The 27,208-nt window shown below is 40.4% G+C and overlaps 2 protein-coding genes across 2 annotated transcripts; both read left to right on the plus strand.

The window, feature by feature from the left end:
- Positions 1–7,685: 7,685 nt before the first annotated feature.
- On the plus strand, positions 7,686–12,169 carry LOC115728571 (probable leucine-rich repeat receptor-like protein kinase At1g35710). Its single transcript, XM_030658891.2, has 3 exons — positions 7,686–11,172; positions 11,623–12,011; positions 12,134–12,169. The coding sequence occupies exons 1-3, from the start codon at positions 7,686–7,688 to the stop codon at positions 12,137–12,139; spliced, it is 3,882 nt and encodes a 1,293-aa protein (XP_030514751.2). The 3' UTR covers positions 12,140–12,169.
- An 828-nt stretch (positions 12,170–12,997) lies between these two features.
- Positions 12,998–20,506, plus strand: LOC115728572 (serine/threonine-protein phosphatase 5-like). The gene is made up of 5 exons (XM_048283219.1): positions 12,998–13,305; positions 13,605–13,672; positions 13,794–13,857; positions 15,578–15,677; positions 20,033–20,506. The coding sequence occupies exons 1-5, from the start codon at positions 13,186–13,188 to the stop codon at positions 20,152–20,154; spliced, it is 474 nt and encodes a 157-aa protein (XP_048139176.1). The 5' UTR covers positions 12,998–13,185; the 3' UTR covers positions 20,155–20,506.
- The last annotated feature ends 6,702 nt before the right edge of the window (positions 20,507–27,208 follow it).

Consider the following 27,208-nt stretch of genomic DNA (forward strand, 5'->3'; position numbering starts at 1 on the left):
TGAAAGTATTTGAACAACATTATTTTTTTTACAAATTATAAGAAATAAGTAGTCCATGATTTGATTAAATATATAAGTATTTAAATAATACGGATTGGGTCGGGCATGAATTGGATATGGGTTAGTTTGTAATATGAGTCATTAAATTTGTATTGCATTAAAATGGATCAAAAACGAGTTAAATGGATAAATATAAATCGGACCATTTTTAACCCAACTTGATTCACCCGTTTGATATCTATTCAAGCCCCTTTCAACACCCCCACTCATCTACAAAAGAAAAAAAAAATCTGAGCGTCGATTTTGAGCCATTATAACGACCCACGGTCAGGATCATCATTTTCCACAATGAAGACTGGGAATAGTAAGTCGATGAAGACTTGGAAAAGTAAGTTGAGCGGGACCAACGATTGAGACTTTTGTGGTTCTGCGCTATTCACTCCACTCAGTATTCCCCCACCGCGCACACTAAACTGATTGAAAATTGTCCTCGATAGAGGAGGCTTCGGGAGTGATCTTCCACTCTATCGGGTTGATGGGGTTTAACCTGTCAAATTGGGGCATTTCTAAGTACAGTTTTCTCTTCTTCTTCTTTTAGGTTGGGATGGGGGGCCAGATCTCACGGGTTCGACATTGTTTTCTATAAAAAGCAACCGTTATGACTGGGCATAGTCTGTGAAGTCCCCAGACATACCGTGAAATAGAATTTCCCCTTTCTAGTGTTATAGAGTGGAGAAAAACATTTGTAGGTTGTTGAAAGAGCCCATTGATGATAAGTAGAGAAGCCAACCATTCCAGCGTGGCTCGAACTATTAACACATGACTCTTGCACACCTTCTACTGTTAAGCCAAGCATTCCCATCAGCGGAGGTTGCCGGCCTCAGGCGAGGGCGACCCTCGCCTGATGCCAACAACCTTCGCTAGCTCATTAATGGCCGACGGAGGGAAGGGAAAAAAAAAAGGAAGAAAAGAAGAAGAAGAAGAAAATGTAAAGGAAACCAGAACAAAAGAAAAAAAGTATTAAAATATTAAAATATTTTTAAATTTTGTCCACATGAGCACCGATCATGCCACATACGATTGCCGACGTCCACATCAGCGGATGGACTCAATTGAAAAAATATAAAAAGTTAAGGACTCAATTGGCAAAATCAAAAGGTTTACAATTGAACCTTCAAAATTGCAATAAATTTAGAATTTTTTGGACAATTTTTCCGAAAATTGCTGTTCCGTACCAGGTAGTTCTCTTTGGCGGAGAAAGTTGCTTCAGTTAGCTAAAGATACGCTATATCTGAGAATCAATAGTCCATAGAGAGAGACGCGGTTTAAAGTGTTTGGGACCAGCGGATGGACTCAATTGAAAAAATATAAAAAGTTAAGGACTCAATTGGCAAAATCAAAAGGTTTACGATTGAACCTTCAAAATTGCAATAAATTTAGAATTTTTTGGATAATTTTTCCGAAAATTGCTGTTCCGTACCAGGTAGTTCTCTTTGGCGGAGAAAGTTGCTTCAGTTAGCTAAAGATACGCTATATCTGAGAATCAATAGTCCACGTTGGCAATGTCAATGAGTTGTGTATTCGCACTGTTTGCTACAATCTCTTACACATAATAAAGCAGCGCACAAATTGGCCATGAGGCTTTTGCCTTAGTGCCACCTCCTTTCTTGGGAAGAAGAGAGATCAAGAATTCGAACCTTGCACCCAGTAGAAGTGGTAAAATGGACAAAGAACCCACGTATTAACATATATTTAAGAGTATGGGTCATAAATGAGTTGCTTAACAAACTTAAGTGGGTCATAAATGAGCTAATTAATAATTTAATGGGTCTTAAATGAGTCATAAATAGGTTACCTTCTTATCTTAAGTGAATCATAAAAAGGTTTTTTAATTTTTAATTTTTAATTTTTAATTGTTAATTTTCTTTTTCTTTTTCTTTTTCTTTTTCTTTTTCTTTTTTATTTTATTTTATTTTTTTCCGACGAGTCTGGCGAGGGGCACCCTAAGGGCTGGCCGACCCTCATCTTCGCAACCCTCACTAGTCACTAGCGAGGGCAGCAATACCCTTGCCGGCCTTTGAAAAAAAATGAAAATTATAATAAAAATAAAAATAAAAATAAAAAAGTAAAAGTAAAAGTAAAAGTAAAAGAATAGTTTTTTGGAAAAATAACAAATAATAATTTTTGTATGTGCACCTATAAAATAACGACGAATCGACCTAAATAAATTGTAAATAGAACTTTGAACTATTCACTAAACTCTTGTTACAGTAATGGAGGAGGCCTAAGTTCCCTTGAAGTAGCCTACTCATATTCTTGTCGCTACTTTGTTTTTTCTCCAAAATAGGGAAGTGTAAAAGTTACTCTGTGAAACAGAGATCCGAGCTCTCTTCACATACCGATCACTCCGATCATGAAAAGTGCAAATGACTTTAGCTGCGCTTGTTTTGCAAAAAAAATAAGTATTTTCAAAAATATTTTTTCGAAAAATGATCGTTGGTGTAACTTGAAATATTTTGACAATGAAAAATAATTTTATCATCCGCAACAATTTATGTATAAATATTGGGCAGAGCTTTTTCCAATCCTCCTTTGACTTAGACACTCTCTTTTTTATGTTTTGACCGTACTATTCTTTGTTTAACCCGCCACTCTACAAAAGTGGTCCCTTCTTTGTTTCGTCAACTCTTTTTATTTTGTTTCTATCTTGTGGGTCCAAGTTTCCTTCTTCTTCTTTCTGTTTAAAGCTTTTGGCGTCTTAGCTCTCGGCTCTTGCAATTCTTCTCTCTGTCCATTCTCTCCATTCTACGCCTCCCTAACAGTGACGCCTCTATGGCTAGAGGAAAGAGAAAGGGAACTCTCTCTTTTTTTTTTTTAACTCTCTCCCTCTTCTGAAAGAACTCTTATTTTCTGGCAAAACAAAAATATATATATTAAGAACAAAAATAGGTTTGCAGATTTCGAGGCTCCATTTGAAGTGAGATTAGCTCGCTTTAAGCCGTTTTAACTCCTGTAAAGACGATGGAAACGGAGGATGAATGTGCTTCATGTGATTCAAACACAAGTCGATACAAATCTCAAGAAAAAGAAGCTCCAGGAGTTTTTTACAAATGCAATGTTACTCCATCAACTCCATTCTAAATCCATGATTTGCTGCATTTAGGAAATTGAAGAGGTCAGAAACTTCGTAGTTCTCCTTTATTAAAGCATAAGAGACCTTGTGAAGGGCGGCATCTCCATCTAAGCTATGTTCCAAAACCGAAATTCCAAGAAAAACCAAGATAAACAAACTACTTCTTAGCCTAAGACACTTGCTTGGCTGTAGCAATGACCGCTCAATTCCAATAGCCTTAACTTCTCGATGCTGACTCTAACTGATACGTTAGTAAGGCAACACACCCTATTTTATTTTATTTTTCTGCTCTATTTCTAGCTCTCATTTAACTATTTACAAAGCGTGGGAATCGAACCTTTCACCTATGATACAACGTCCCCCCCCCAAAATCTCTTTACCAGGAGGGCCACAAGCCTATTAGCAGTAAAAGTGGGGCAAAAGAACAATATAAGTCTCAAAAGTTATGTACGGCACTCATTTTGGTGCCAAAAGTTTTTGCCAGATCACTTAGGTATCAAATAGGAGACAAAACAATCACAGTGCCTCCGGCAAGATAATTCGGCCAAAATTAATACGTGGCATTTTAAATTAAATTTTTAATATTAAGTGGCTAATTTTATTTAAAATAAAGTGAAAATTATCTTAAAATTTTAACAAGAAAAGCTAAAAGATTAAAAAAAAAAAAAGAGGAAGGAATGCAAAGCCAGACGGTGAGGGCTCGTACGGCCCTCGCCGCCTAGTTATCCATCCAGGTTTTTTTTCTTTTCTTTTTTTAGCTTTTCTTGTTAAATTTTTAAGCTCATTTTTCAATTTATTTGAAATAAAATTTGTATTTTAATTTTTTTTGTTAATTTGCTTTCTTAAATCAAATTTAAATAAAATTTGTATCAAAAATAGAATTTGAACCAAACCAATGTCGTCTTAGCAACGTCACTACCACGTAGTAGAGAGAAAATACTAAAAAAAGTCATCATTTTTCGTTAATCCAAATGGCCGAAGTTAATAGAAGGACTCGTTTGCATCAAATTGACAAATTTTAGAATTTTTTATAATTTTTGTAAGTTTTAGGACTCAATTTCACTTTTGTTACAAGTTTTAGGACCTCTATTGGACATTTTTCTTTTTTTAATTTTCAATTTTTTTTATTTTTTAAACTAATTAAGTTTATATTTTTATTTTTTATAAAAAAGTAGACGTCAGCTTTTTGAATTGCTTATTAGACCTCCGGTGAGCCACGTCGGCTTCATATATTAATAAAAAAAATTGCCACGTCGGATTTCCAGCCAAGCGTATTACGGTTGACACTTAAGTTATCGTTTTTAAAAAAATCTAGTACCGAAGTGATCCGGACAAAACTTTTGATACTAAAGTAAGTGTTATACACAACTTTTGGCACTCATAGTGTTTTTCTCCCAGAGTTGACCAAACAAAAAAAAAAAAGGGCCACTTTGTAAAGTGATGGCCACACATGGGAAAGTATAGTAAAAAAAAAAAAAAAAAGGATTGTCTAACCCAAAGGAAAAGTGGAAAAAAAATGCAACCCTCAACGTAAAGGTACTTTTTACGAAAAACTCAATGGATGACTTAAGGAAAATATTTAAGGAAGAGAATTACGTTTTAGAGAAGATCAATGATTTCATTATTATGTAAACTCCGGAAATTGATAAAAAAAAAAACTTTCAATTATAAATATGGAAGGAAAGTGTCAAATTTCACCCATAACACAAAAAAGGGAGTGTCTACTCTATTGAGAAATCTCATCTTGGTCTATCCTACCCTCTCTCCTGGAATTTTTTTATGTTGACTATATCCCATCTTTATCCTATCCCGAACAACCGCCAAACAGAGTATAGAATAAAACATATCATATCTTGACGATCAAACGCAGCCTTTGACCACCTCTCACTTGAGTGAACTCAAATCGAATTGAATTAACTCCGTGGCTAATAAAATAAAAACAAAAAACTTAAGTTTTATAACTAAGCTCGTTCCATTTTCTCGTCAAATTCTTTCCTTCAGCGAAAGCTCATGATTTTGCCGTGGTTGCAATTATTCTCATCAACTCTTTCTCGTCTCGATAGTGAGAAAACGAGCAAACCAAATTCTCTTGCTCAAAACAAGTTAATATTTAGAATTACTTGGAAATGAAATTCATTTATAAATAACTGCCAATGAATTTGCGTCAACTAAAAGACTTGACCAAGATGAGAAAACTGACAAACCAACCTAAATAACGTGTAACAAGAACTTTGAGCTGTTCACTAAACTCTTGTTCCAGTATTGGAGGAGGCCCAGGTTCCCTTGAAATAGCCTACTCATATTTTTGTTGCTGCTTTGTTTTCTCTCCAAGATAGGGAAGCGAAAAAGAGATCCAAGCACTCTTCACATACCAATCACTCGGATCTTTATCATATGCACATCATACAACCATTTCGCCGGAATTGAAAATGGAAAAACTATGCACAACCAAAATTGGGTCGATTTCTACAAAATATTATCTTGAAATGAAAATTAACACCACCTCTGAGAAAATATAGAGGTCTCGGAACCTAGATCCCATGTCTGTATCATGCATATCCCCTTTGATGCGGAGGCTCGGCTGGTCCAAGGCCATCAAGTTCGTCGAGATCTCCACCGGCATGAAGGAGTGTTGAGCTTGCTGAGAACGACCGAGGACAAGCATAGAGAGAAATTCAAGAAAGGTCATTGGGATGAGGCGCGGTGGTGTCGACTGTGTGGAGGGGTGAACGGCAGCGGCCGGATGGAAAAGAATGGCATCGACAACTATGGGATGGAGAGCCGGCGGTGACAAGGTGGGCTGGGTGGGCGTGGGGCAATGGGGAGGGAGAGAGAGAGAGAGAGAATTTGATGTTTAGATTGTGAAGGTTTGATTAGACGAGTGAATTTAAGTGTCGAAATCTCGTGCAAGGGATGGCCATGAGTACATTACCGGAGAGAACGGATCCAAGTACCTCAAATTCGAGAAGATATTCAGTGGTTATAATGTATCTTGTTATGTATTGACCTGACATGCATTATTTATTAAATTCAATCACAAATTGCCATAGTTATGTAAATACAAAAATTACAATTCTCGCTTTTTTTTTACTCTCTATGGACCACCCTTCATCCACAGCCAGCTCCCCCATCTGTAGTCGCGGACGGAGTCGCCAGAGCCACATCCATGCCTGACTGTCCACGATCAAGCCACCCCCTCCGTCTTCGTCGTCGCTCACGGCCACCCCTCCTTGTATGAACAAAACCCCACAATAACTCGCAGCTTGTCCATTTGCTTCACCAGGGTAGACACTTCCAAGTCAATCTCACTCATCCGCTTTTTGTGCCCCTTCATTTTTTTCTCTTTCTGTTTTTCTTTTTCATTTTATAGCTCATACCAGATCGCAAGTCGATGGAGCCTTACCAGATACACGAATCGCTTCGTCTCTTGACCCGTCCCCATGACGTTGGGAGATGTGCAATTTAGAAGTAAAATTTAACTGATAAATCGCCTCATGCTCTCAAGATTGATTCTGAATTTCGTCGCGACAGATCATAAATAACATCTTGCCATGAAAGCTTACCTTAGTTTGATGCACTGAGTTCAAATACTTATTATTATTATTATTATTATTATTATTATTATTATTATTATTATTATTACTATTATTATTATTATTATTTGACCTTTTAGCACAGAGATTTGTAGTACTACTATTCTTTGGTTCATTTGTCATCATTTTGTTTCTTGATTTCTATGAAAAGCTTATTAAAGTGCTATATATCCACTTACTGTAGTTATGGCTATAAAGAAAATTGAGGAAATATTACTCAGTCAATCTTAAACTTATTGTGCAGATGTCGATTTAATTTTAAAATTTTTAATTTTGTCAATTAGCCCTAAACATTCGCACGAAATTTCAATATGGTCATTTTCACTAGTATGACTGACATGTCAATTTGAATGAAGACTTGGAAAAGTAAGTCAAGCATGACCAACGATTGAGACTTCCATGCTTCTGCTTTGTTCACTCAGTAACCCCCCACGGCGCACGCTAAACTGATTGACATGGGGAAAAGACTTCATCTTCGCAAATAACATGTTTGGTAAGTTGAATGGAGAATTTCCTTAAATAGTGAAAAAAAAATTGTGAGAGACATCGATGCATGTAATTGATGAGAACATTCATCAATTTTGAGCCATATAACCACCCGTTTGACACCATTACTGTCCCCTTTAAACACCCCACTCATCTGCAAAAAATCTGAGTGCCGATTTTGAGCCATTATAACCACCCCAGGTCAGGATCACCATTTTCCCCTATGAAGACTTGGAATCGTAAGTCGATGAAGACTTGGAATAGTAAGTCGAGCATGACCAACGACTGACTGAGACTTTTATGGTTCTGCGCTATTCACTCCACTCAGTATCCCCCACCGCGCACGCTAAACTGATTTCAAATCGCCCTCGATAGAGGAGGCTTCGGGAGTGGTCTTCCCCTCTATATAAGTATAGTCATCCATCTTGTTAACATTATGTACACCTGAACCCACCCCAACCAAAACCCAAATCATGGCTTCTTCCTTTCTGTTGTCCGCCCAGTCTCCTTTAGCTGTCCTCCTCTTCTTCTCGCTCTTCTTGGTTGGCACCACTTCATTTCCTGGTGCAGGCGCTTCTGCTTCCTCCATTCCTGTTTTCGCTATCAATGCGACTGAGAACAAGGATGAAGCAGAGGCTCTCCTGAATTGGAAATACTCTCTTGACAACCATAGCCAATCTCTCCTCTCTTCATGGCACGGGAACAATGCTTGCCGCTTTACTGGTGTCACTTGCGACGACCACGGAGCCATCGCCCATCTAAATCTTTCCGATCTTGGTTTGGGAGGAACTCTAGACGGCCTCGACTTTTCGCGCTTAACCAGTGTGGTCATCATTGAACTTAGCAACAACTCAATCCATGGCTCCATTCCCTCGAGTATCGGTAACCTTTCCAAACTCAACTATCTAGATCTTTGCAACAATGAACTGTCCGGGGACATTCCTCCAAGTATAGGTACGCTGGAGAGTCTTCATTCTTTGTACCTATGTGCAAATCAGCTTTCTGGGCCCATTCCTCCTCCTCTTGGAAAATTAGGCAATTTAACCGAATTAGGCCTTTCACGCAATAACTTTTCCGGTCCAATTTCAAGAGAGATTAGTGACTTGAGGAATTTGAAATATCTTTACTTATGGCAAAACGAACTTTCAGGACCCATACCTTCGGAAATCGGGAGGCTGACTTCTCTTATCGAGCTTGACCTATCAAAAAACAAACTCTCCAACTCAATTCCTCATTCCATCGGAAACTTGACAAATTTATCTCTTCTTTACCTCTTTCAAAATGGACTTTCGGGATCCATACCTTCAGAAATTGGGAGGCTGGCTTCTCTCATCGAGCTTGAACTATCAGAAAGCGAACTCACCGGCTCAATTCCTCGTTCCATCGGAAACTTGACAAGTTTATCTCTTCTTTATCTCTATCAAAATGAACTTTCGGGACCCATACCTTCAGAAATCGGGAGGCTCACTTCTCTTGTCAAACTTGACCTGTCAGAAAACAAGCTCTCCGACTCAATTCCTCGTTCCATCGGAAACTTGACAAGTTTATCTTTTCTTCACCTCTTTTCAAATGGACTTTCGGGATCCATACCTTCAGAAATTGGGAGGCTGGCTTCTCTCATCGAGCTTGAACTATCAGAAAGCGAACTCACCGGCTCAATTCCTCGTTCCATCGGAAACTTGACAAGTTTATCTCTTCTTTACCTCTTTAAAAATGAACTTTCGGGACCCATACCTTCAGAAATCGGGAGGCTCACTTCTCTTGTCAAACTTGACATGTCAGAAAACAAGCTCTCCGACTCAATTCCTTGTTCCATCGGAAACTTGACAAGTTTATCTTCTCTTCACCTCTTTTCAAATGGACTTTCGGGATCCATACCTTCAGAAATTGGGAGGCTGGCTTCTCTCATCGAGCTTGAACTATCAGAAAGCGAACTCACCGGCTCAATTCCTTGTTCCATCGGAAACTTGACAAGTTTATCTCTTCTTTACCTCTTTAAAAATGAACTTTCGGGACCCATACCTTCAGAAATCGGGAGGCTCACTTCTCTTGTCGAACTTAGTCTACAAAGAAACAAACTCTCCGGCTCAATTCCTCGTTCCATCGGAAACTTGACAAGTTTATCTCTTCTTTACCTCGATCAAAATGAACTTTCAGGACCGATACCTTCGGAAATTGGAAGCCTGACCAATCTCACTATACTGAACCTTGGCAACAACAAATTCTTTGGTTCCTTGCCTCCTGAATTCAATAAGTTAACAGAGTTGACTGATTTGCAGCTGTATAACAATGAACTAGAGGGGGAACTACCAGAAGATGTATGTCTTGGGAGATCATTGCAAAATTTCTCCGTTCTCAATAATCATTTCACGGGTCCCATCCCCACAAGCCTAGAGAACTGCAGCACATTAATCAGATTGAGGCTCGACAGAAACCAACTTACTGGAAACATAACAGAAGCTTTCGGAATATATCCACGTCTAGAGTACATGGACTTGAGCAGCAATCATTTGAACGGCGAACTTTCGTGGAAATGGGAGCATTGTCGTAATCTAACGAGCTTGAGGATATCAAATAACGACATTTCTGGTGAGATACCCGCGATATTTGGACGGATGGCTCAATTACAGCTACTGGACCTTTCTTCAAATTATTTAAGCGGAGAGATTCCAAGGGAATTGGGAAGCCTGTCGATGCTATTAGAACTCGATTTAAGCAACAACTCGATCATGGGAAATGTCCCCACTGAGATTGGACTTTTATCCCATCTGACACAACTGAACTTGGCATTAAACAATTTGAGCGGATCGATACCAGTGCAGTTAGGCTCATGCAAAAGCTTGTGGAGCTTGAACTTGAGCATAAACAAATTTCAGAGAAGCATTCCTCCTGAGATAGGCAACACACAAGTCCTCGAGGTTCTTGATCTCAGTTATAATATTTTGTCAGAAAATATACCAGGAGAGCTTGCAAAACTGAGAAACTTGCAAATTCTAAATATCTCCCACAATAGCCTGTCTGGTTCCATCCCACAGTCTTTTGGTGATATGTCGGCCCTGACTTCTATCGATGTATCCTACAATGACCTGGAAGGTCCTCTCCCAAATGTCAAAGCTTTCAATGAGGCTCCATTCGAGGCAATTCAACATAACAAAGGGCTCTGTGGAAACGTTGTTGGTTTGCCGAAATGCAATTCCACCAGGAGCGAGAAGCACAATCGACATGTTGGAGTTAGTTTCGCCTTTATCCTAGTTCTCTCATTCTTGGGGTTTCTCCTTTTCTCTTGCGCCTTGGTCTTTCCAGTAATTGTCAATAATCGTCATAGAAGGATTAAGAAGAGAGAGGACAATAAACGGGGAAATGATTTGGATTTCATGAGTATTTTGGGTTATGATGGCAAAGTTTTCTATGATCGAATCATTGAGGCCACAGAAGGATTTGACTCCAAGTACTATGTGGGTGAAGGAGCATATGGAATTGTTTATAAAGCCGAGATATCAAAAGGTCAAACGTTTGCTGTCAAGCAAACCTCGTCATCCCAGGAAGATCCTGAGATCGTTGATTTGGCACCATTTGAAAGGGAAATTCAAGCATTGACAAGCATACGCCATCGCAATATCGTAAAATTTTATGGCTTCTGTTCTCATGCCCAACGCTGCTTTTTGGTGTATGAGTACTTGGAAAGAGGCAGCTTGAGAACAACTTTGAACGATCATCAAATAGCAATAGAATTTGGATGGGATAAGAGGATAAATGTGGTCCGAGGAGTTGCGGATGCATTGTCCTATATGCATCATGAATGTTCTCCTCCGTTGATTCATCGAGACTTGACCAGTAGCAACATTCTATTGGATCGTGATTATGAGGCTCATGTTTCTGATTTTGGTACTGCACGATTGTTGAAGCCGGATTCATCGAACTGGACGGCTATTGCTGGTACCATTGGGTATATTGCTCCAGGTATTGTGCAATTTTTCGTTCAATTTTGATGGCATTCGGTGTCATGCTTCTATAATATAACTTTACTATTTTATTTCTGCTCATTATTTATTTAATCGTCTACTAGAAATTTGTTATACTTATTCAGGGCTTTCAAGTTCACTTTTGATGAAAAGCTTTTCGATTTTCTTCATAAGTAAGAATTGGCATATGAGGACAACAACATAATCAATCCATTTCAAGGATATTAAGTTCGCGTTACGTAGAAGATGCTTTTATTTTAAGTGTCAAGCAAAAACATTCGAACTTTGCCAAAGCATAAACTCCTATTCTCAAATCATTGTTGTAAGGGTAGATTTAGCATAAACCTGTACTTCTAATCGTCGCACATCCTATCATGGGAAGTAATGTTGTCAACTTGAATACAACTTATGATTGAGATTAAAATAACAGTGGATCTTCCGCTTGCAGAGCTAGCTTATTCTTCAGTTCCAACCGAAAAGTGTGATGTATATAGCTTTGGAGTCGTCGCATTAGAGACAATCATGGGAAAGCATCCAAGAGGTTATGTCTCTCGAGAATGTTCATCATCCGCCCAAACTAATTTGGTGATGTTGAAGGGTGTGCTGGATCAACGTCTCTCACCTTTGAGACTTGGCCTTCAAGATGCGCAGGACGTGGTCTTGATTGCCAAGCTAGCATTCAAGTGCTTGCAAGCCAATCCGAAGCTTCGACCTACAATGGGACAAGTCTCGCGTGAGCTTCGCTCTCAAGTACCCCTGGATATGCCACTCTCTGCAATCAACTTAGAGCAACTTCGTGATCCCAATATAAAAAAATTTGGAGCATTTCAGGAGATGGTAAGATTTGAAGTTTTCACGTGTTATTGTGTCTAATTTTCAATTACGATGACGATTGCTTTTGAATATATTTGAGTTCTCACCAATCCTAACTTGTGATTTTTTTTTCTTTTCCACTGCAGAGCTAGGTGCGATGTTTATAGTTTGAAGTCGCGACACCAGAAATAATTATGGGGTAGCTTTTTTCTTCCTTTCTTTCCTTCATTTTCATTTATGGCACTCTAGCTAAGGCTCTTTTTTTTTCCCCCTCTTTCCTGTTTCCTTTTTCCTTTCATTTTAATAGAAGATAATGTGCGTGTATTATATGATTCTGTAGTTTTTATGTTTGTGGTCATCGATCGTCCTCTAAATAATTTGCAATCAAATACAAATATAAGTAATCCATTTTATTTTCTTCTTGATTCTACTTACCGAATTGAAAAAAAACAAAGGATTATAGTCATCATGGTCAAATGCTATAGTAACCATAATTTTCCCGTCCAACCGATCTTTACATCCTTAATTTAATCTCTGCATGTCAGGCATGCTTCTTCTATTTTTCCCATTTTTCTTAGGAAATAAAATCTATGTCGGTTGAAAAATTGTGTTAAATAAGAAAAATGTAATCGCACGTTTTTTTTTTTTTATTCCGAATCCAGGTGCATCTGAATTGTGTTGTTTTCTTGTAGTAGTGGAATACTATGGTTGTATTTTCACTCAAAAGAGTAACGGACAACAGCAAGGGAGGGTCTCTTAATGAAGGGGCATTAATGGAACTTCACATTCAAAAATCTCCTCACCAGCCAATCAAAATGCTCGTTAACTTAGGTGAAGCCTAGTTGGCCCAATCAAACCCGACCTTCACCAAGCCAACGTCCTCGACATGTGATCTTAATGATCACTTCAATTGAACTCAGCTAATCCGTATGGATTATTGAATTAACTCGTTGGTCCAAAAAAAGAAAAGAAGAAGATGAATTTTTTCTCGTCTCAATTTGCTCGTGAATTTTCCGTCGTCTCAGGTGTCCTCGTCTCTGTCTCTCTCTCGTCTCGACAGCGACAAAGAAAACGAGCAAATCCATTTCTCAATCCCGTCGCTTTCGTTCGTTTCCTAAAGAGAAGCTTCTAGAGCTAGGAACCCCGAATTACACGAGAGCGGCAGAGGTGTAGAATCGTACTCGACTCAGAGAGAGAGATGAGGCCTGATGCGGAGACGTTAGCGGTGGCGGCGAGGCAAGCGGAGAGGTTGAGGAAGGACGGGAACGAGTGTTACCGGAGGAGTCGTTTCGGAGCCGCCATTGATACTTACACCAAGGTGCCAAACTCATCGCGATTCAATTTTTTCCCATTTTCGAAATGAGATCTCTTGTTCGTTTTTTATTTTTTTTCCTGCCAACCTGTGTTTTAGGGTTCGCATGGGTTCGACCTTTGCATCTTTGATTTGGGAGGAAAATGGTCTGTTTGTATTTTCATTCTGCAGCATAAAGTTTGAGACTTCGAGTTTTTTTTTTTTTTTTTTGGTCCAATTGAGACTTCCAGTTGATCGCTGAGTTTCTCTCGTTCTTTCCTTCCTTGTCTGTTCTTCATTATCGGTACTGTTTGCTGAATGCGAAGGCCATAACGCTATGCCCGACCGTGCCTGTGTACTGGACGAACCGTGCCCTTTGCCATCGCAAGCGGAAGTATGTACGAGTTCTAACTCTCTTTCTCTTCCACTTATCTCTGCTAAATTCCGCTGACAGTTGATTTTCTTGCCTTTGGCCGAGATACAAGCTTTGACTCGTTTGCGTGTTTTTTTTTTAGTTATTGGCAGAAAGTCGAGGAGGATAGCAGAAAAGCTCTTCAGCTCGATCATGATTCTGTCAAGGTTTGCGAGTGGGAGTTATCCCTTCGTGCATTTTACTTTGGGGAAAATGATGTACTAGTGTTATCTGCAAAACTGTCATGCATTGTTTCTTGTTATTGTTTGTTGGTTTGGTTCTCGTTTTGCAACAGTTTTATATGGAATGGAAAGAACATTTTTGCGATCAGCTTGACTATAAATGAAGCCAGGATTGCTCCTGATCCAGGCCATAGCAGAAAAGAAGCGTGGTATTGTGTTTTCTACAAGATAATGCAAGCTAATTGGCTGAGTAATTTGTGGTTTGCATGGACTTGATTGATGGCTTTTCTGCTGGTGGAATGGGAATTAGAGTATAAACCTCCATTAAGGAAGACTGAAAGTTGGATCCCTTTCCGCTGGTTCTGAAGAGTGACCATCAATTTGTTTGAGGTTTCTTCGTTATCAAACCACTTTGCCACATGCATTGTTGAGAGAAATGTGGTATCAGGTTGATGGGGTTTGACCAGTCACATTGGGGCATTTAGAAGTACAGTTTTTTTTTTATTTCTCTTGGTTGGGGTGGGGTACAGGTGGCCGGTTCCGGTTCCTAAAAAAGGTGGAACCGGAACCGGCTCTTGAAGGGCCGGTTCTGGTTTCGGGTTTGGAACCGCCGGTTCCGGGCCGGTTCCGGTTCGGAACGACCGGTTCCAAGGCCCAATTGCTCTTTTCACCCGGCCTCTTTCCTCTTTTTTTTTTTTAAAACAGGTCGGAACCGGCCCGGAACTGTGGGCCCGGTCAACGGGCCGGTTCCGGGCCCACGGGTCCATTTGGCCACCTCTAGGGTGGGGGGCCAGATCTCACTGGTTCGACATGGTTTTGTATAAAAGGCAACCGTAATGAGTGGGTGTAGTCTGTGAAATCCAGATTTTTCTTTTTTAGGCTGCATTTAGTAGTGCAGTTTTTCCGTTTTTAGGTTGGGGTGGGGGGCCAGCTCTAACAGGTTCAACATGGTTTTCTATGAAAAGCAATCGTTATCAATGGGCATAGTCTGTGGAGTCCCCAGACATACCATGCATAGAATTTCCCACTAAGCCACGAACCGTTTCTTGGCCTATTGATATAAGTAGAGAAGCCAACCATTCTGGCATGGCTCGAACTTTTGACACATGGCTCTTGCACACCTTCTACTGTTAGGCCAAGCGTTCCCATCAACGTTATTGTTGAAAATACATATATCTCGACAAATGTTGAATTAAAAATGCAACGTGTCAAAGTGGTTCACACCGGTCTAACTTTGAAGTATTTCTCTTATTTAGGGAGAAACATGCTTAAAGGGCTTAGCAGTTTTCTCCAGTCCTGCAATTCGAATGTCTTCGGCTGTAGTTTCTTCTCTCTCTCTCTCTCTCTCTACCGAATTTGTAATTTAATTTGAGAAAGGGTTTGGCTACCATAAAAGAGATGAAGTTATTTGGTCACCGTGATAGGTGAATATTAACAAAAAGACAGCGATCACCTGCCACTGATGTTGCAGCATCATGCGACATCAGTGTTGGTGACATTACTGCCTCTATGTTCCATTTTGCTGTTATTACCAATGTGCGAATTTTGTTTCCACACCAAGTAGTTCTATTTGGCGGAGAAAGTTGCTTCAGTTAGCTAAAGATACGCTATATCTGGGAATCGTTAGTCTAGAGAGAGACATGGTTTAAGTGTTTGGGATCAGTAAGTTGTGTATTCGCGCTGTTTGCTACAATTTCTTACACGGAATAAAGCACAGAGATTGGCCATGAGGCTTTGCCTTAGTGCCATCTCCCTTCCTGGGAAGGAGAGAGATCAAGAATTCGAAACTTGGACCTCAGGAAGAGGTGAGGAAAATGTACTAAATATGAGAACCATTGGACTCTTGTTTTACGTAGCAACAAAATAGTGCGTACAAATTGCTAAGGGATTATATGTGACGCCCTGAAAAATTCGAACCCTTTTTGGTGATAGAATATAATTTACGGGATGTCTGTGGACTCCAATCTATTGTTTGAAATTGAATTCATGGAAATCTGGCTATGGAAATTCCTAATTTCCCGAATCGTCGATCGTATTAGTTTAGGATTCGATCGATCGATCGATCGCTTTGTTTTAGAATTGGAAATTTCTATATGTAAGTCTTATTCTAGCCCAACTAAGATGGGATTGGATGAAATCGCCCTTCTTAGAATGGCCAGATGACAAGAGCATCCTTAGGAAGGCAATTGACGAAAATGTCTCTAAAATTTTAAGAAATTACAATTTTGCCCTTAGAGTTATGGATAAGGGGACAATGCAATTAATAGAGGTGGGCTCCAACTTATCAAATAAGCTCTTCCTAGTCAAAATGGCCGGCCACACCTCAGGCCTTGACCCCAAGCCAACCGCCTCTCTCTCCCCTCTATTCCCTCCCTCTAGGCTTTTTTTCACACGCCCACTGCCCACTCTCTCTCTCTCATTTTCTGAAAACCAGCGCACCAGCCCCACCGCCATACCTCACAGACCTCCTGCCAACTCCCCTGCACCATCCCGACCACCACACGCCAGCGAACAACGTCCAACAAGCCCGGAACAGCCGCGAGAGGCCGGAAGTCCCGCAACAGCCCTTACTCTATCCTGCTGCGTCTGCTGCTGTTCCAACGGCCTTCACGCATCATCAGCCGTCACCACCACGTCCTCCAACCACCTCAACCTTCCTCTGAACTCCAGCCACCACCTCCGACTGCCGGAACCCGCCACAGAACCGTCGGAGTAGTGGAAACAGCTGCTACTTCCAGTCTGCTCTGTTTTAGCCCCTGTTTCGCCCGGTTCTGTTTCCAGCCGTTGTTCACCACTCCGCCGTCTTCCTCTGCCCATCTCCGACCGCCACAGCATCCTCCATTCTATCCTCGACCACCCTGCACCATCGTATAGCCGCCTGAAGTCCCGAAACTTTGCAGAACAACCCAAAACAGCCCCTGCCCTGCTGCTGTACAGCACAGTTTTTAAAGTCTGACTTGGAGAAACAAAGCTTGTTCACATAGCAAACGGACCCGAAACCACCCGAAATTCTGTACACACCTTCCTCTACCTCTCTACGACGTTACCAGTTAAAGAAAACCCCCAGATCAGTCCCCAAAATTGAAACTGTACACGTCGCCGTCCGGACTGCTCAATCTGCCCGGTTTTGGAAAACCCGGACTGTTCCGCCTTGCCGTCGCTGTCCAGACCACCTCCAACCACCACAGCCCTCCCTGGTCGAAGTCCAGCCACCCCCAACATCTGTTTGAACACCCTTAGCCACGAAAACAGCCGCTTCAGCCCCGACGTTCCCTGTTTTCCGCCTGCTCTGTCCTGGCCATTCCCTATTTGGGCCTGTCTGTGAGCCTGCGAGCTGGGCCGTGGCCTAATCTGACCCGGGCCATGTCCTGTAAAGTTGGCCGAGAGCCTGGTCCGTGGGCCAAGTTGGCCGAAAAATTGCGCCTGTGAGCCTAGACCACGAGCCAAGAATTTAGGCCATTTGTCCAAGAAATTTAGCCGTGAGCCAAGTGTCCGAGCCAAGTCCGACGTTCGTGCCCGAGGATTTTCAAGGACCACCGTTGTACTCGCCTCGCCCAATTGACGGTGAGTTGACCTCTAATCCTTGGTTAAGTTGCTAATTACATTAAGATTAGTTTAATTAGATTATTAGGTGTTTAGGTAGTTCGATTAGGGCCGGTTTAGGTTAGAAACTTGATTTAGGTTCAATGGCCCTAATTGGTTAAGTTAGTCTGATTAGCTAGGATTCTATGGATAATTGGATTGGATTGATTAATCGAATTAGCTATTAGTGATTACTTTGGAATTGAGCTTAAATGTGTATGACTCAAACGAATGTCCACGCTTAAATTGGTCAACTCGTTTGAGTCGAATGTCTATATCGATTGTCCGATTGAGTGAGTTGATTGACTGTTGATTGATTGAATGCTTGATTGGGGATTAATTATCTCGTATTACTTGCGAAGTCTAGTGGATGAGCTTGAGTGTTCATATGGTCATGTTTGGCATTGAACACATAATTTAGCATAAATATGGCCGAAGGCTGAACTTTGATCATGACTACATGAGCATGTGGCTATACTTGAAGATAAAAATGGAATGGTTGTTGGATAGATTGAATGGTCATATGATGGGACGATGATGCAAAGTCTGACGAGCTCGTACCGTGCTTAGAGCACGAAGCCACGCGACTTGTTAGTTGCACGAATCTCCATGTTCTACTGGTACGGGGTTCATAGATTGTCGGATGCCGGTTGCAGCTTGTGACGGACCGATGCTCCTCACTGGAATGCCTACTCGTCGTGGCTAGTACGGTCACCGCTTGTAGTTGCCGTCGTTGAGAGGATATGGGACGATGCCTGGTTCTACCGGATAACATTGCTAACTGTAGTGTGAGCCTCGTCGGTTGTGCAAGTTGAACGCGCTAATTGCGCCGATCATCGTCAATAACAAATGGACTTCGTGTGGTGTCCAATGTCCGAATAATGACATGATACATCGTAAATGACCGAGTGCCTTGATAATTGAGTCAGACTCGATATGATTGTTATACTATGTTCATGTCGCATTATGTATGGTCTCTTGGCTAGTAAGTTGTCCGTAATTGAGATTGATTGCTTTGCAATATATGGTTGATTGACGGGAGATTCTAGACGAATCAACACCTTAGGCAAGCTTAGGCGTTGACTTAGCGAGATTTATCTCACCCCGTCGTGGTTAACTTTTTTTTTTCGGGTTCGAAATGATGGAGTATAGGGTTCTTTTTTTTTTTTAGTTGAGGCTGAAGGCCATAGTGATGTAGTTTCTTTTGGGAATATAAGTGATGTTAATCCCGCTTGACCTTTAGTCCCTTTTTTATGGTCTTAGAGGGCCGCCCCAAAGAATGGGGTTGTATATGACAGTAGTTCCGTAGAATTAATTACCATCTACTTTTGATATGGTATTGACAGTTGTATTTTGGTATTTGATTGTTATGGATATTCCTTATTACTATCTCTGTTGTTTTGTCTGATTGGGAGTTCATACGTTTCCGCATGCGTGTTGTAAAATTTTCGGTCGATAGCGTGCCTGGGACGTTATCCACTGCAGCCTGAGGTGATTTGGTAGGGATGCCGCGTGCTCGAGAGTCGGGGCGTGACATTATATAATTAGATAGTCGATGCTTCATACCTATCAAAAATGTTATTGTTGCCTAGTTGGCAACTTCATCCTTTATCGGGTATGCGGTATCATTATGTTTCATGTGGAAAAATTTGGAGTTTGGGCTCTTTGGAGTGTGATTGTAGAATTGGAATGACTATGTAAGGTCATTTCCATTTGTGGTAACAAATATGAGTTGGATTGTCGTCTCTTCCGTTGTTTTTATTGATGGTGATCCTTTGAGATTGTAATGATACGAAAGATGTCAGTTTTCAATTGCAAATCAAGGGCTCCACCGCCCACGTTGATATCTTGTAGAGTTCGAGTTTCTCTAGAGGTCGGGCAAACTTCCCCGCTTATTTTGCATTAGTTAAATGTCGAGGATGATGGTAATAATGATGATGATGATGATGATGATGATGTGAGAGAGAGAGAGAGAGAGAGAGAGAGAGAGAGAGAGAGAGAGAGAGAGAGAGAGAGAGAGAGAGAGAGAGAGAGAGAGAGCACTTGTGATGGCTTATCGTTCGATTTAAGAAATCATTTATGCTTGCGATTGCTAATATATGCGCTGCATAAAAGAGAACGGATGTTTTATTTTCATTCCACTGTTATGTTTTCAACGTTGTGGCGAAGCGTTGGTAGTGTAGAGTTGGATTCCAAATAGTTGGCTTGGGGAGATCTGCGGAAGGATGTGTTGGAAATAGGTTGAAGAACAACCGGTGTGCTTCTTGGCACAAATGCGATCCGGAGGCCACATTTCACATGCTTTGTCTTGCCACATATTGAAATGGCATTGAATTGAGGCAAGGGTCATGTGCATTGGGCAGCCTGAGTTAAATTGGTATTATAGTGGAGTCCCAATCATTGTCTTTATTTCCTTGGAACACATTTTACGGATGTCCTCAAACATTTCGAGAGTCAAATTGAGTTTGTTTGGAGATGTGGGATGCATGTAATAAATTCGAGGAGTGTGACTTAGGAACTTTTGTATTTAAAATCAGATCTTTCGGACATTGTGGAGCTAACTAAATCTATCTGGCAAGCTCACTATATGCTGGGACTGGCCTTGCTGCAAAAACAAGAATACACCGCAGGGTTCAAGGAATTGGAAGAGTATGTGGTTTTTCAATTGCTCCTCTGGTTGTGTTTCCCTCGAATAATTAAGAGCTGTTATTTGTCGAGACATTTGAAACAAGCATCATGTGATTAGCTCAAAATGTCAAATTGGCAATCAATTCAGTAGAGGAGGGGTATATTGTTATTTATCCTGTTTCACAAATTTCATGGGATCTATGGGTATTCCCTTGATTAACTTTTGGTATTGCCGTACAAGTTTTTGAGGAAGCAATGGCCTCCATCGTTTGGGCCGGGTGTTTATTGCAGTGCATTAATAATCTTTCTTGTTATTTGGTCCATTGCGGTAAAAATAAGACATTTGACATATGCGGAATTACGTTGGCTTAGATTAATTGGTTTTAATGTCCCTTTCTGAATAAAGAGGGAGGTGGAAAGTTTAACCATTAATACGTGACATTTTAAATTAAATTTTTAATATTAAGTGGCTAATTTTATTTAAAATAAAGTGAAAAATTATCTTCAAATTTAAAAAAAAGAAGGAGGAGGAGGAGGAGGAGGGATGCAAGTAGATATGGCCAAATTGGAACTAGGGCCCGAAACCGGCCCGTTGACCGGGTCCACGGTTCCATAATTGTGGGAACCGGCCCGGAACCGCCGGTTCCGACCTGTTTAATTAAAAAAAAAAAGAGGAAAAAGGCCCGGTAACGGCTCTTTGCCCCCCCCACCCCGAGCCCGCCGCCCGGAAGAGCCGTTGCATGTTGGTTTAAAAAAAAAATTGATTTATTTTTAATTCTTGTTTATAAATACATATCCTCCCCCTTTCATTTTTCTCATAAATCCTCTCAACAATTCTCTCAAACTCTCAAATTCTCTCAATTCTCTCAAATTCTCTCAATTCGCTCAATTCTCTCAATCCCGCCTCAATTCTCTCAATCGGATTTCCAATTAATTCTCTCAAAAATGGCAAGTGGAAACAGAAATGCTGGAAAGGGCAAGATGACTATGGGAGATTCCGAGTATCCTATTCCTGAATATGATCATCGTGAGTATGCGTGTTGGGAAGACAACGACGATAATATCAACATTGTCCCGATTCCGAATGTCAAGCACATCCCAACACAAGAAAGTCTTCATCCTCCCACCGGTGTCGAAGAAACGTCAACGGCAAATGAGGCGAAACAGAAGGGTCGAGAGAGTACACTCGACTTGTGACTACACTTCAATAGGTACATGATGAAGGTGAAGGTAAGTATAATATAAATTGTAAATATTGTTCGCAAACATATAAATTTACGAAAGAAGACGGCTACGGAACATTCCGTCAGCATCTAACGAAAAAACATCCAACCCAAGCAAGGATCGACAATACGCAACAACAAATTTCCGGGTACACCAATTCTAATCATCATCCTTTGTTCCGTTACATCGATGCATTTTATAAACAAACATTAGCTGAATATGTTGCCCTTAATCATGCTCCGTTTACTACTGGTGAAAATTTTAATTTGAAATATTTAATAAATACTGTGTTGGTTCCGCAAGCACCAATTATTCCAAAAAGTACTCTTAAATGCAAACTTTTTCATCTTTATAAAAAAGGAAAAAAATATTTAGCAAAATTTTTTGCGGAATTCAATGGACGTATGCATATAGGTAGCGATATTTGGAGTGATCCTTGGCAAATTTATTCTTATATGGTTGTCACGTGTCACTGGATAGATGACGATTGAACCATTCAAAAAAGACTTATTGCATTTCGAGTTTTTAATGAAAGACATTCGGCTCATAATATTTATAGAATAATTAGGCAAGTTTTAGAAGAATATAATTTGATAAATAAAATATTTTCAATTGGTTTTGATAATGCCGCCGCAAATACCGCTTCCATTCCCGAATTAGAAAATATTTGCAAATCCTCTTTTGGCGGACAATTTTTTCACATTAGATGTGCTTGCCATGTTTTAAATTTTTGTGTACAAGATGGTTTACGAACTCTTGACACTTCTCTCGCCCCAATAAAGGGTGCAATTAAATTTTTATGGAGTTGTGCCCCATTTTATGAAAGCATGGGGAAAATTTTGTAAACAACATGGGAGAAGGGCAAAAAGATTTCTAAAAGATATTCCGACTCATTGGAATTCTACCTAGAGTTGCTTCGTCAAACTTTTGATTACAAAGATTTATTATGTATGTTTATTTCGCAAAATATTCCCGAAATTACTTTACTTCCGCAATATTGGGAGGTTTGCAAAAAAAATTTAGATTTTTTAAAAAATTTTAATAATGCTACTAATACTTTATCTGGTATTTATTATCCTACTATGCATTTATTTTTAATAGAGTGTGTTAATATTGGTAGTGTTTTTATTTTGAGTTATGATGGCAAAGTTTTCTATGATCGAATCATTGAAGCCACAGAAGGATTTGACTCCAAGTACTATGTGGGTGAAGGGGCATATGGAATTGTTTATAAAGCCGAGATATCGGAAGGTCAAACGTTTGCTATCAAGCAAACCTCGTCATCCCATGAAGATCCTAAGATCGTTGATTTGGTACCATTTCAAAGGGAAATTCAAGCATTGACAAATATACGCCATCGCAATATTGTGAAATTTTATGGGTTCTGCTCTCATGCCCAACATTGTTTTTTGGTGTATGAGTACATGGAAAGAGGAAGCTTGAGAAAAACTTTGAGCGATGATAAAATAGCAATAGAATTTGGATGGGATAAGAGGATAAATGTGATTCGAGGAGTTGCGGATGCATTGTCCTATATGCATCACGGATGTTCTCCTCCGTTGATCCATCAAGACTTGACCGGTAGCAACATTCTATTGGATCGTGATTATGAGGCTCATGTTTCCGATTTTGGCACTACAAGACTGTTGAGACCAGATTCATCAAATTGGACGGCTATTGCTGGTACCATCGGGTACATTGCTCCAAATACTTTGCAATTTTTTGCTCAATTTTTGTGGCATTCGATGTCATGCTTCTATAATAAACTTCTACTTGTTTAGTGCAATTTGTTAATAATTTAATCGTCTTATAGAAATTTGTTATACTTATCTAGAGCTGTCTAGTTTAATATAGATGTGAGGCTTTTAGATTTTCCTTGTAAGTGAGAATTGGCAAATGAGAAAAACATCATAATAAATATATTTCAAAGATATTAAGTTCATTTTACCTAGAAAATGCTCGTATCTGAAGCGTCGAGCAAAAGTTTTTGAACTTTGCCAAAGCATAAACTCCCATACTCAAATCGGTTTTGTAACTGTAGATTAAGCAAAAATATGTACTTGTAGTCAATACACGTCCTGTCATGGGAAGCAATATTGTCAACCTGAATACAACTTATGATCGAGATTGAAAAAACAGTTGATTCTTCGCTTGTAGAGTTGGCTTATTCTTCTGTTCCTACCGAAAAGTGCGATGTGTATAGCTTTGGAGTCGTCGCATTGGAGACAATCATGGGAAAACTGTTAGCGGTCTGCCCTAGGAACTAATCAAGGTTAATGCTCTAACATTAGTTGTGGATTAGGTTGTGTCGAAAAATGACCTTCACTATACTTAGGTAGTCATAATGTGTTGCTAGAGTCCGTTTATGACTTGTGGGCCAAAAGGGTTTTGGGCACACTGCTAATGTCTAGTGAACCTACGAGGTCGCACACAATAACGAACTGAGTTTATATTTTCTCTGTGCCTTGATCTACTTAAGAAGTAGATTTTAATTTATTCTCCTATTCTAAATATCTACGCGATCGTGCGTGTTATGAGATAACAATGAAACGCATGATTGGAGATAGACGGTTTGGCGAGCCCGAGCCGCCCGGCCCCACTTCTTTATTACGCGTAAATATTGAGGCGTATATAAAGTCGTGGAAAAACCCTAGAGAGGCGGATAAGAATAAAAACACAGAGAGCCATTCTCTGTTGTGAGATCTTTGAGAGAGTCTCGGAGATCAAAAAGGCAATCAAGGAGGAAAAGTTCCAAGATCTGTAAGCTAGCACTTGGATCGTTGGAGACTTCAATTCGCGTATGTGAATACTGGTAGAGGCGCAACACTTGGGGCGCTAATCCGCACACAACCGATCGTCAATTTAACTTCGATCCGCAAAAGGTATGCCTTGAACTTCGATTGATTTCAATATACGCATGGACTCTGTTTAGGGTTTCAGTTTAGATTTATATTCCGCTGCGTTTTGACAATCCCGAAACCCTATCAAAAGCATCCAGGAGATCATATCTCTCGAGGACGTTCATCGTCCGCCGAAACTAAGTTGATGATGTTGAAGGATGTGTTGGATCAACGTCTCTCATCTTTTAGACTTGGCCTTCGAGATGCGCGGGATGTGGTCTTGATTGCCAAGATAGCGTTCGAGTGCTTGCAAGCCAATCCAAGGCTTCGACCTACCATGGGACAAGTCTCTCATGAGCTTCGCTTTCAAGTACCCCTGGATGTGCCACTCTCTTCAGTCAACTTAGAGCAACTTCGTGATATCAATGTAAAATAATTCAGAGTACTTTAGGAGATGGTAAGATTTGAAGTTTTCATGTGTTATTGTGTCTAATTTTCAATTATGATGACTATCGCCTTTTGAATATTTTTGTGTTCTCACCAATCCCAACTTGTGATTTTTTATTTTCACTGCAGAGCTAGATGAGATGTTTATAGTTTGAAGTCGAACATTGGCCGAGCCATTTCTTGATGTCATTTGGAATATTGGCCTAGCCATTTCCCGATGCCCTTCCTGTAGTATGCGCGGTTACAATTGTTGAGCACCCAACACTAGTCTCCTTTCTCGAAAGATCAATAGCAAATCGGACACTCTTCACAATCGATGTCCCCAATTTCGCCGCAGCGATATACCACAGCCTCCACCGTGGGAGGCACTTGTGGGAGCTATTTGACAACGGGAGAGTCGCTAGTTGAAGCTCCGCACTAGTCGCCGTTCTATTCTTCGTCCCCACAGCGATTTTTGGAGAAGATGAAACAAGCGAAGCATGGTCGCTCATTAGAAGTTGCAAACAACCGATGGTAGGTTTTGATTTTCAACATAGCCTTCGCTATCTACCAAGTGAATCAATGATTCCCTAATTCCTGATTCAACAGTTTAAATTACTGTCTGGCAAAGAATGGAGCCAATCAAAGGAACCCTCTCGTCATCTATGTCCTCTTATTGGAAGGGATAATCCACTATTTTTCTGATTTAGTTGGGTTTAATTTTGCGAATCTTTTTCGATTTTTTCCCCCCTTTTTTCCTTCATTTTCCTTTATGGCACTCTAAGTAAAGGTAAGGCCCTTCTTTTTCACCCTTTTGCGCTTTCCTTTTTTTCCCTCTTTCCTGTTTCCTTTTTTCTTTCATTTTAACATAAGATAATGCGCATGTATTTTATGATTCTGTAGTTTATATGTTTGTGGTCGTTGATCATCCTCTAAATAATTTGCAATCAAATACAAATATAAGTAAACCATTTTATTTTCTTCTTGATTCTACTTACTGAATTGATAAAAAAAAGATTATATTCGTTATGGTCAAATGCTACAGCAACTCTAATTTTACCGTTCGACCGATCTCTACATCCTTAATTTAATCTTTGCATGTTAGGGGCACTTCTTCTATTTTTCCCATTTTTCTTGTAATTGTGATATACTATGGTTATATTTTCTCATAAAAGAACAATGGGTAAGAGCAAGGGAGGGTCCCTAAATGAAGGAGCATTAATGGAACTTCACGTTCAAAAATCTCCTCACCAGCCAATCAAAATGCTCGTTAACCTCAGTCGAGCCTAGCTGGCCCAATCAAACCCGACCTTCACCAAGCCGATGTCCTCGGCGTGTGATCTCCATGATCGCTTTAATTGAACTCTGTTAAGCCGTGTGAGACTTTCATTCTGCAGCATACAGTTTGAGACTTCTAACTTCATTTTACACCTTTGCTTTGGGGGGAGGAAAATGGCTTGCTTGTAATTTCATTCTGCAGCATAAAATTTGAGACTTTCAGTTGATCTCTGAGTTCCTTTCTGTCTTTCTTTCCTTCCTTGTCTGTTCGTTGTGATCGTTGCTGTTTGCTGAATGCGAAGGCCATAACCATATGCCCCGATCGTGCCTGTGTACTGGACGAATGGTGCACTTTGCCGTCACAAGCGGAAGTATGTACGAGTTCTAACTCTCTTTCTCTTCCAGTTATCTCTGCTGAATTCCGCTGACAGTTGATTTTCTTGCCTTTTGGCCGAGATACAAGCTTTGACTCGTTTGCGTTTTTTTTTTGCAGTGATTGGCAGAAAGTCAAGGAGGATAGCAGAAAAACTCTTCAGCTCGATCATGGTTCTGTCAAGGTTTGCGAGTGGGAGTTATCCCTTTCCGCATTTTACTTTGTGGAAAATGGTGTACTAGTGTTGTTCGCAAAATGGCCATGGTTTGTTTCTTGTTATTTTGTTTGTTAGTTTGGTTCTCATTTGGCAACAGTTTAGTTTTTATATGGAATAGAAAGACCATGCACGCGATCAGCTTGACTCTAATTGAAGCCAGGATTGCTCCTGAGCCAGGCTATAGCGGAAAAGAAGATAATGCAAGCTAGTTGGCCGCTTAATTCGTGTTTTAGAAGGACTTGATGGCTTTTCGATTTAGGAAGACTGAAAGTTGAACCCCTTCCGCTGGTTCTGAAGAGCGAGCATGAATCCATTTCAGGTTTCAATGTTTCATCCTCATCAAACCACTTGGCCACATGAATTGTCCAGAGAAATGCGGGATCAGGTTGATGGGGTTAAACCAGTCAAATTGGGGCATTTCGAAGTAGAGCGTTTTCTTCTTCTGTTAGGCTGGGGTGGGGGGCCAGATCTCACGGGTTCGACATTGTTTTCTATAGAAAGCAATCGTTATGTCTGTGAAGTCCCCAGTCATACCGTGCATAGAATTTCCCCTTCTAGTGTTGATAGAGTGGAGAAAAACATCTATAGGTTGTTGAAAGAGCCCATTGATAAGTATGGAAGCCAACCATTCCAGCGTGGGTCGAACTTTGAACACATGACTTGCACACCGTCTACTGTTAAGCCAATCGTTCCAATCAGGGGAGGTTGCTGGCCTTGGGCGACGAAGACCCTCGCCCAATGCCGGCAACCTTCGCTAGCCATCGCCAG

Source organism: Rhodamnia argentea, chromosome 7 (genome assembly GCF_020921035.1).
Source record: "Rhodamnia argentea isolate NSW1041297 chromosome 7, ASM2092103v1, whole genome shotgun sequence".
NCBI classification, from domain to species: Eukaryota; Viridiplantae; Streptophyta; class Magnoliopsida; order Myrtales; family Myrtaceae; genus Rhodamnia; species Rhodamnia argentea.

Bases quoted from the DNA above. Each gene is read 5' to 3' on its own strand.
- LOC115728572 (XM_048283219.1), top strand. From the start codon at position 13,186: ATGAGGCCTGATGCGGAGACGTTAGCGGTGGCGGCGAGGCAAGCGGAG. The intron at 13,306-13,604 runs GTGCCAAACTCA...CTGAATGCGAAG, and splicing joins CCATTGATACTTACACCAAG to GCCATAACGCTATGCCCGAC. The intron at 13,858-15,577 runs GTTTGCGAGTGG...TTTCTTACACGG, and splicing joins TCGATCATGATTCTGTCAAG to AATAAAGCACAGAGATTGGC.
- LOC115728571 (XM_030658891.2), top strand. From the start codon at position 7,686: ATGGCTTCTTCCTTTCTGTTGTCCGCCCAGTCTCCTTTAGCTGTCCTC. The intron at 11,173-11,622 runs GTATTGTGCAAT...TTCCGCTTGCAG, and splicing joins CATTGGGTATATTGCTCCAG to AGCTAGCTTATTCTTCAGTT.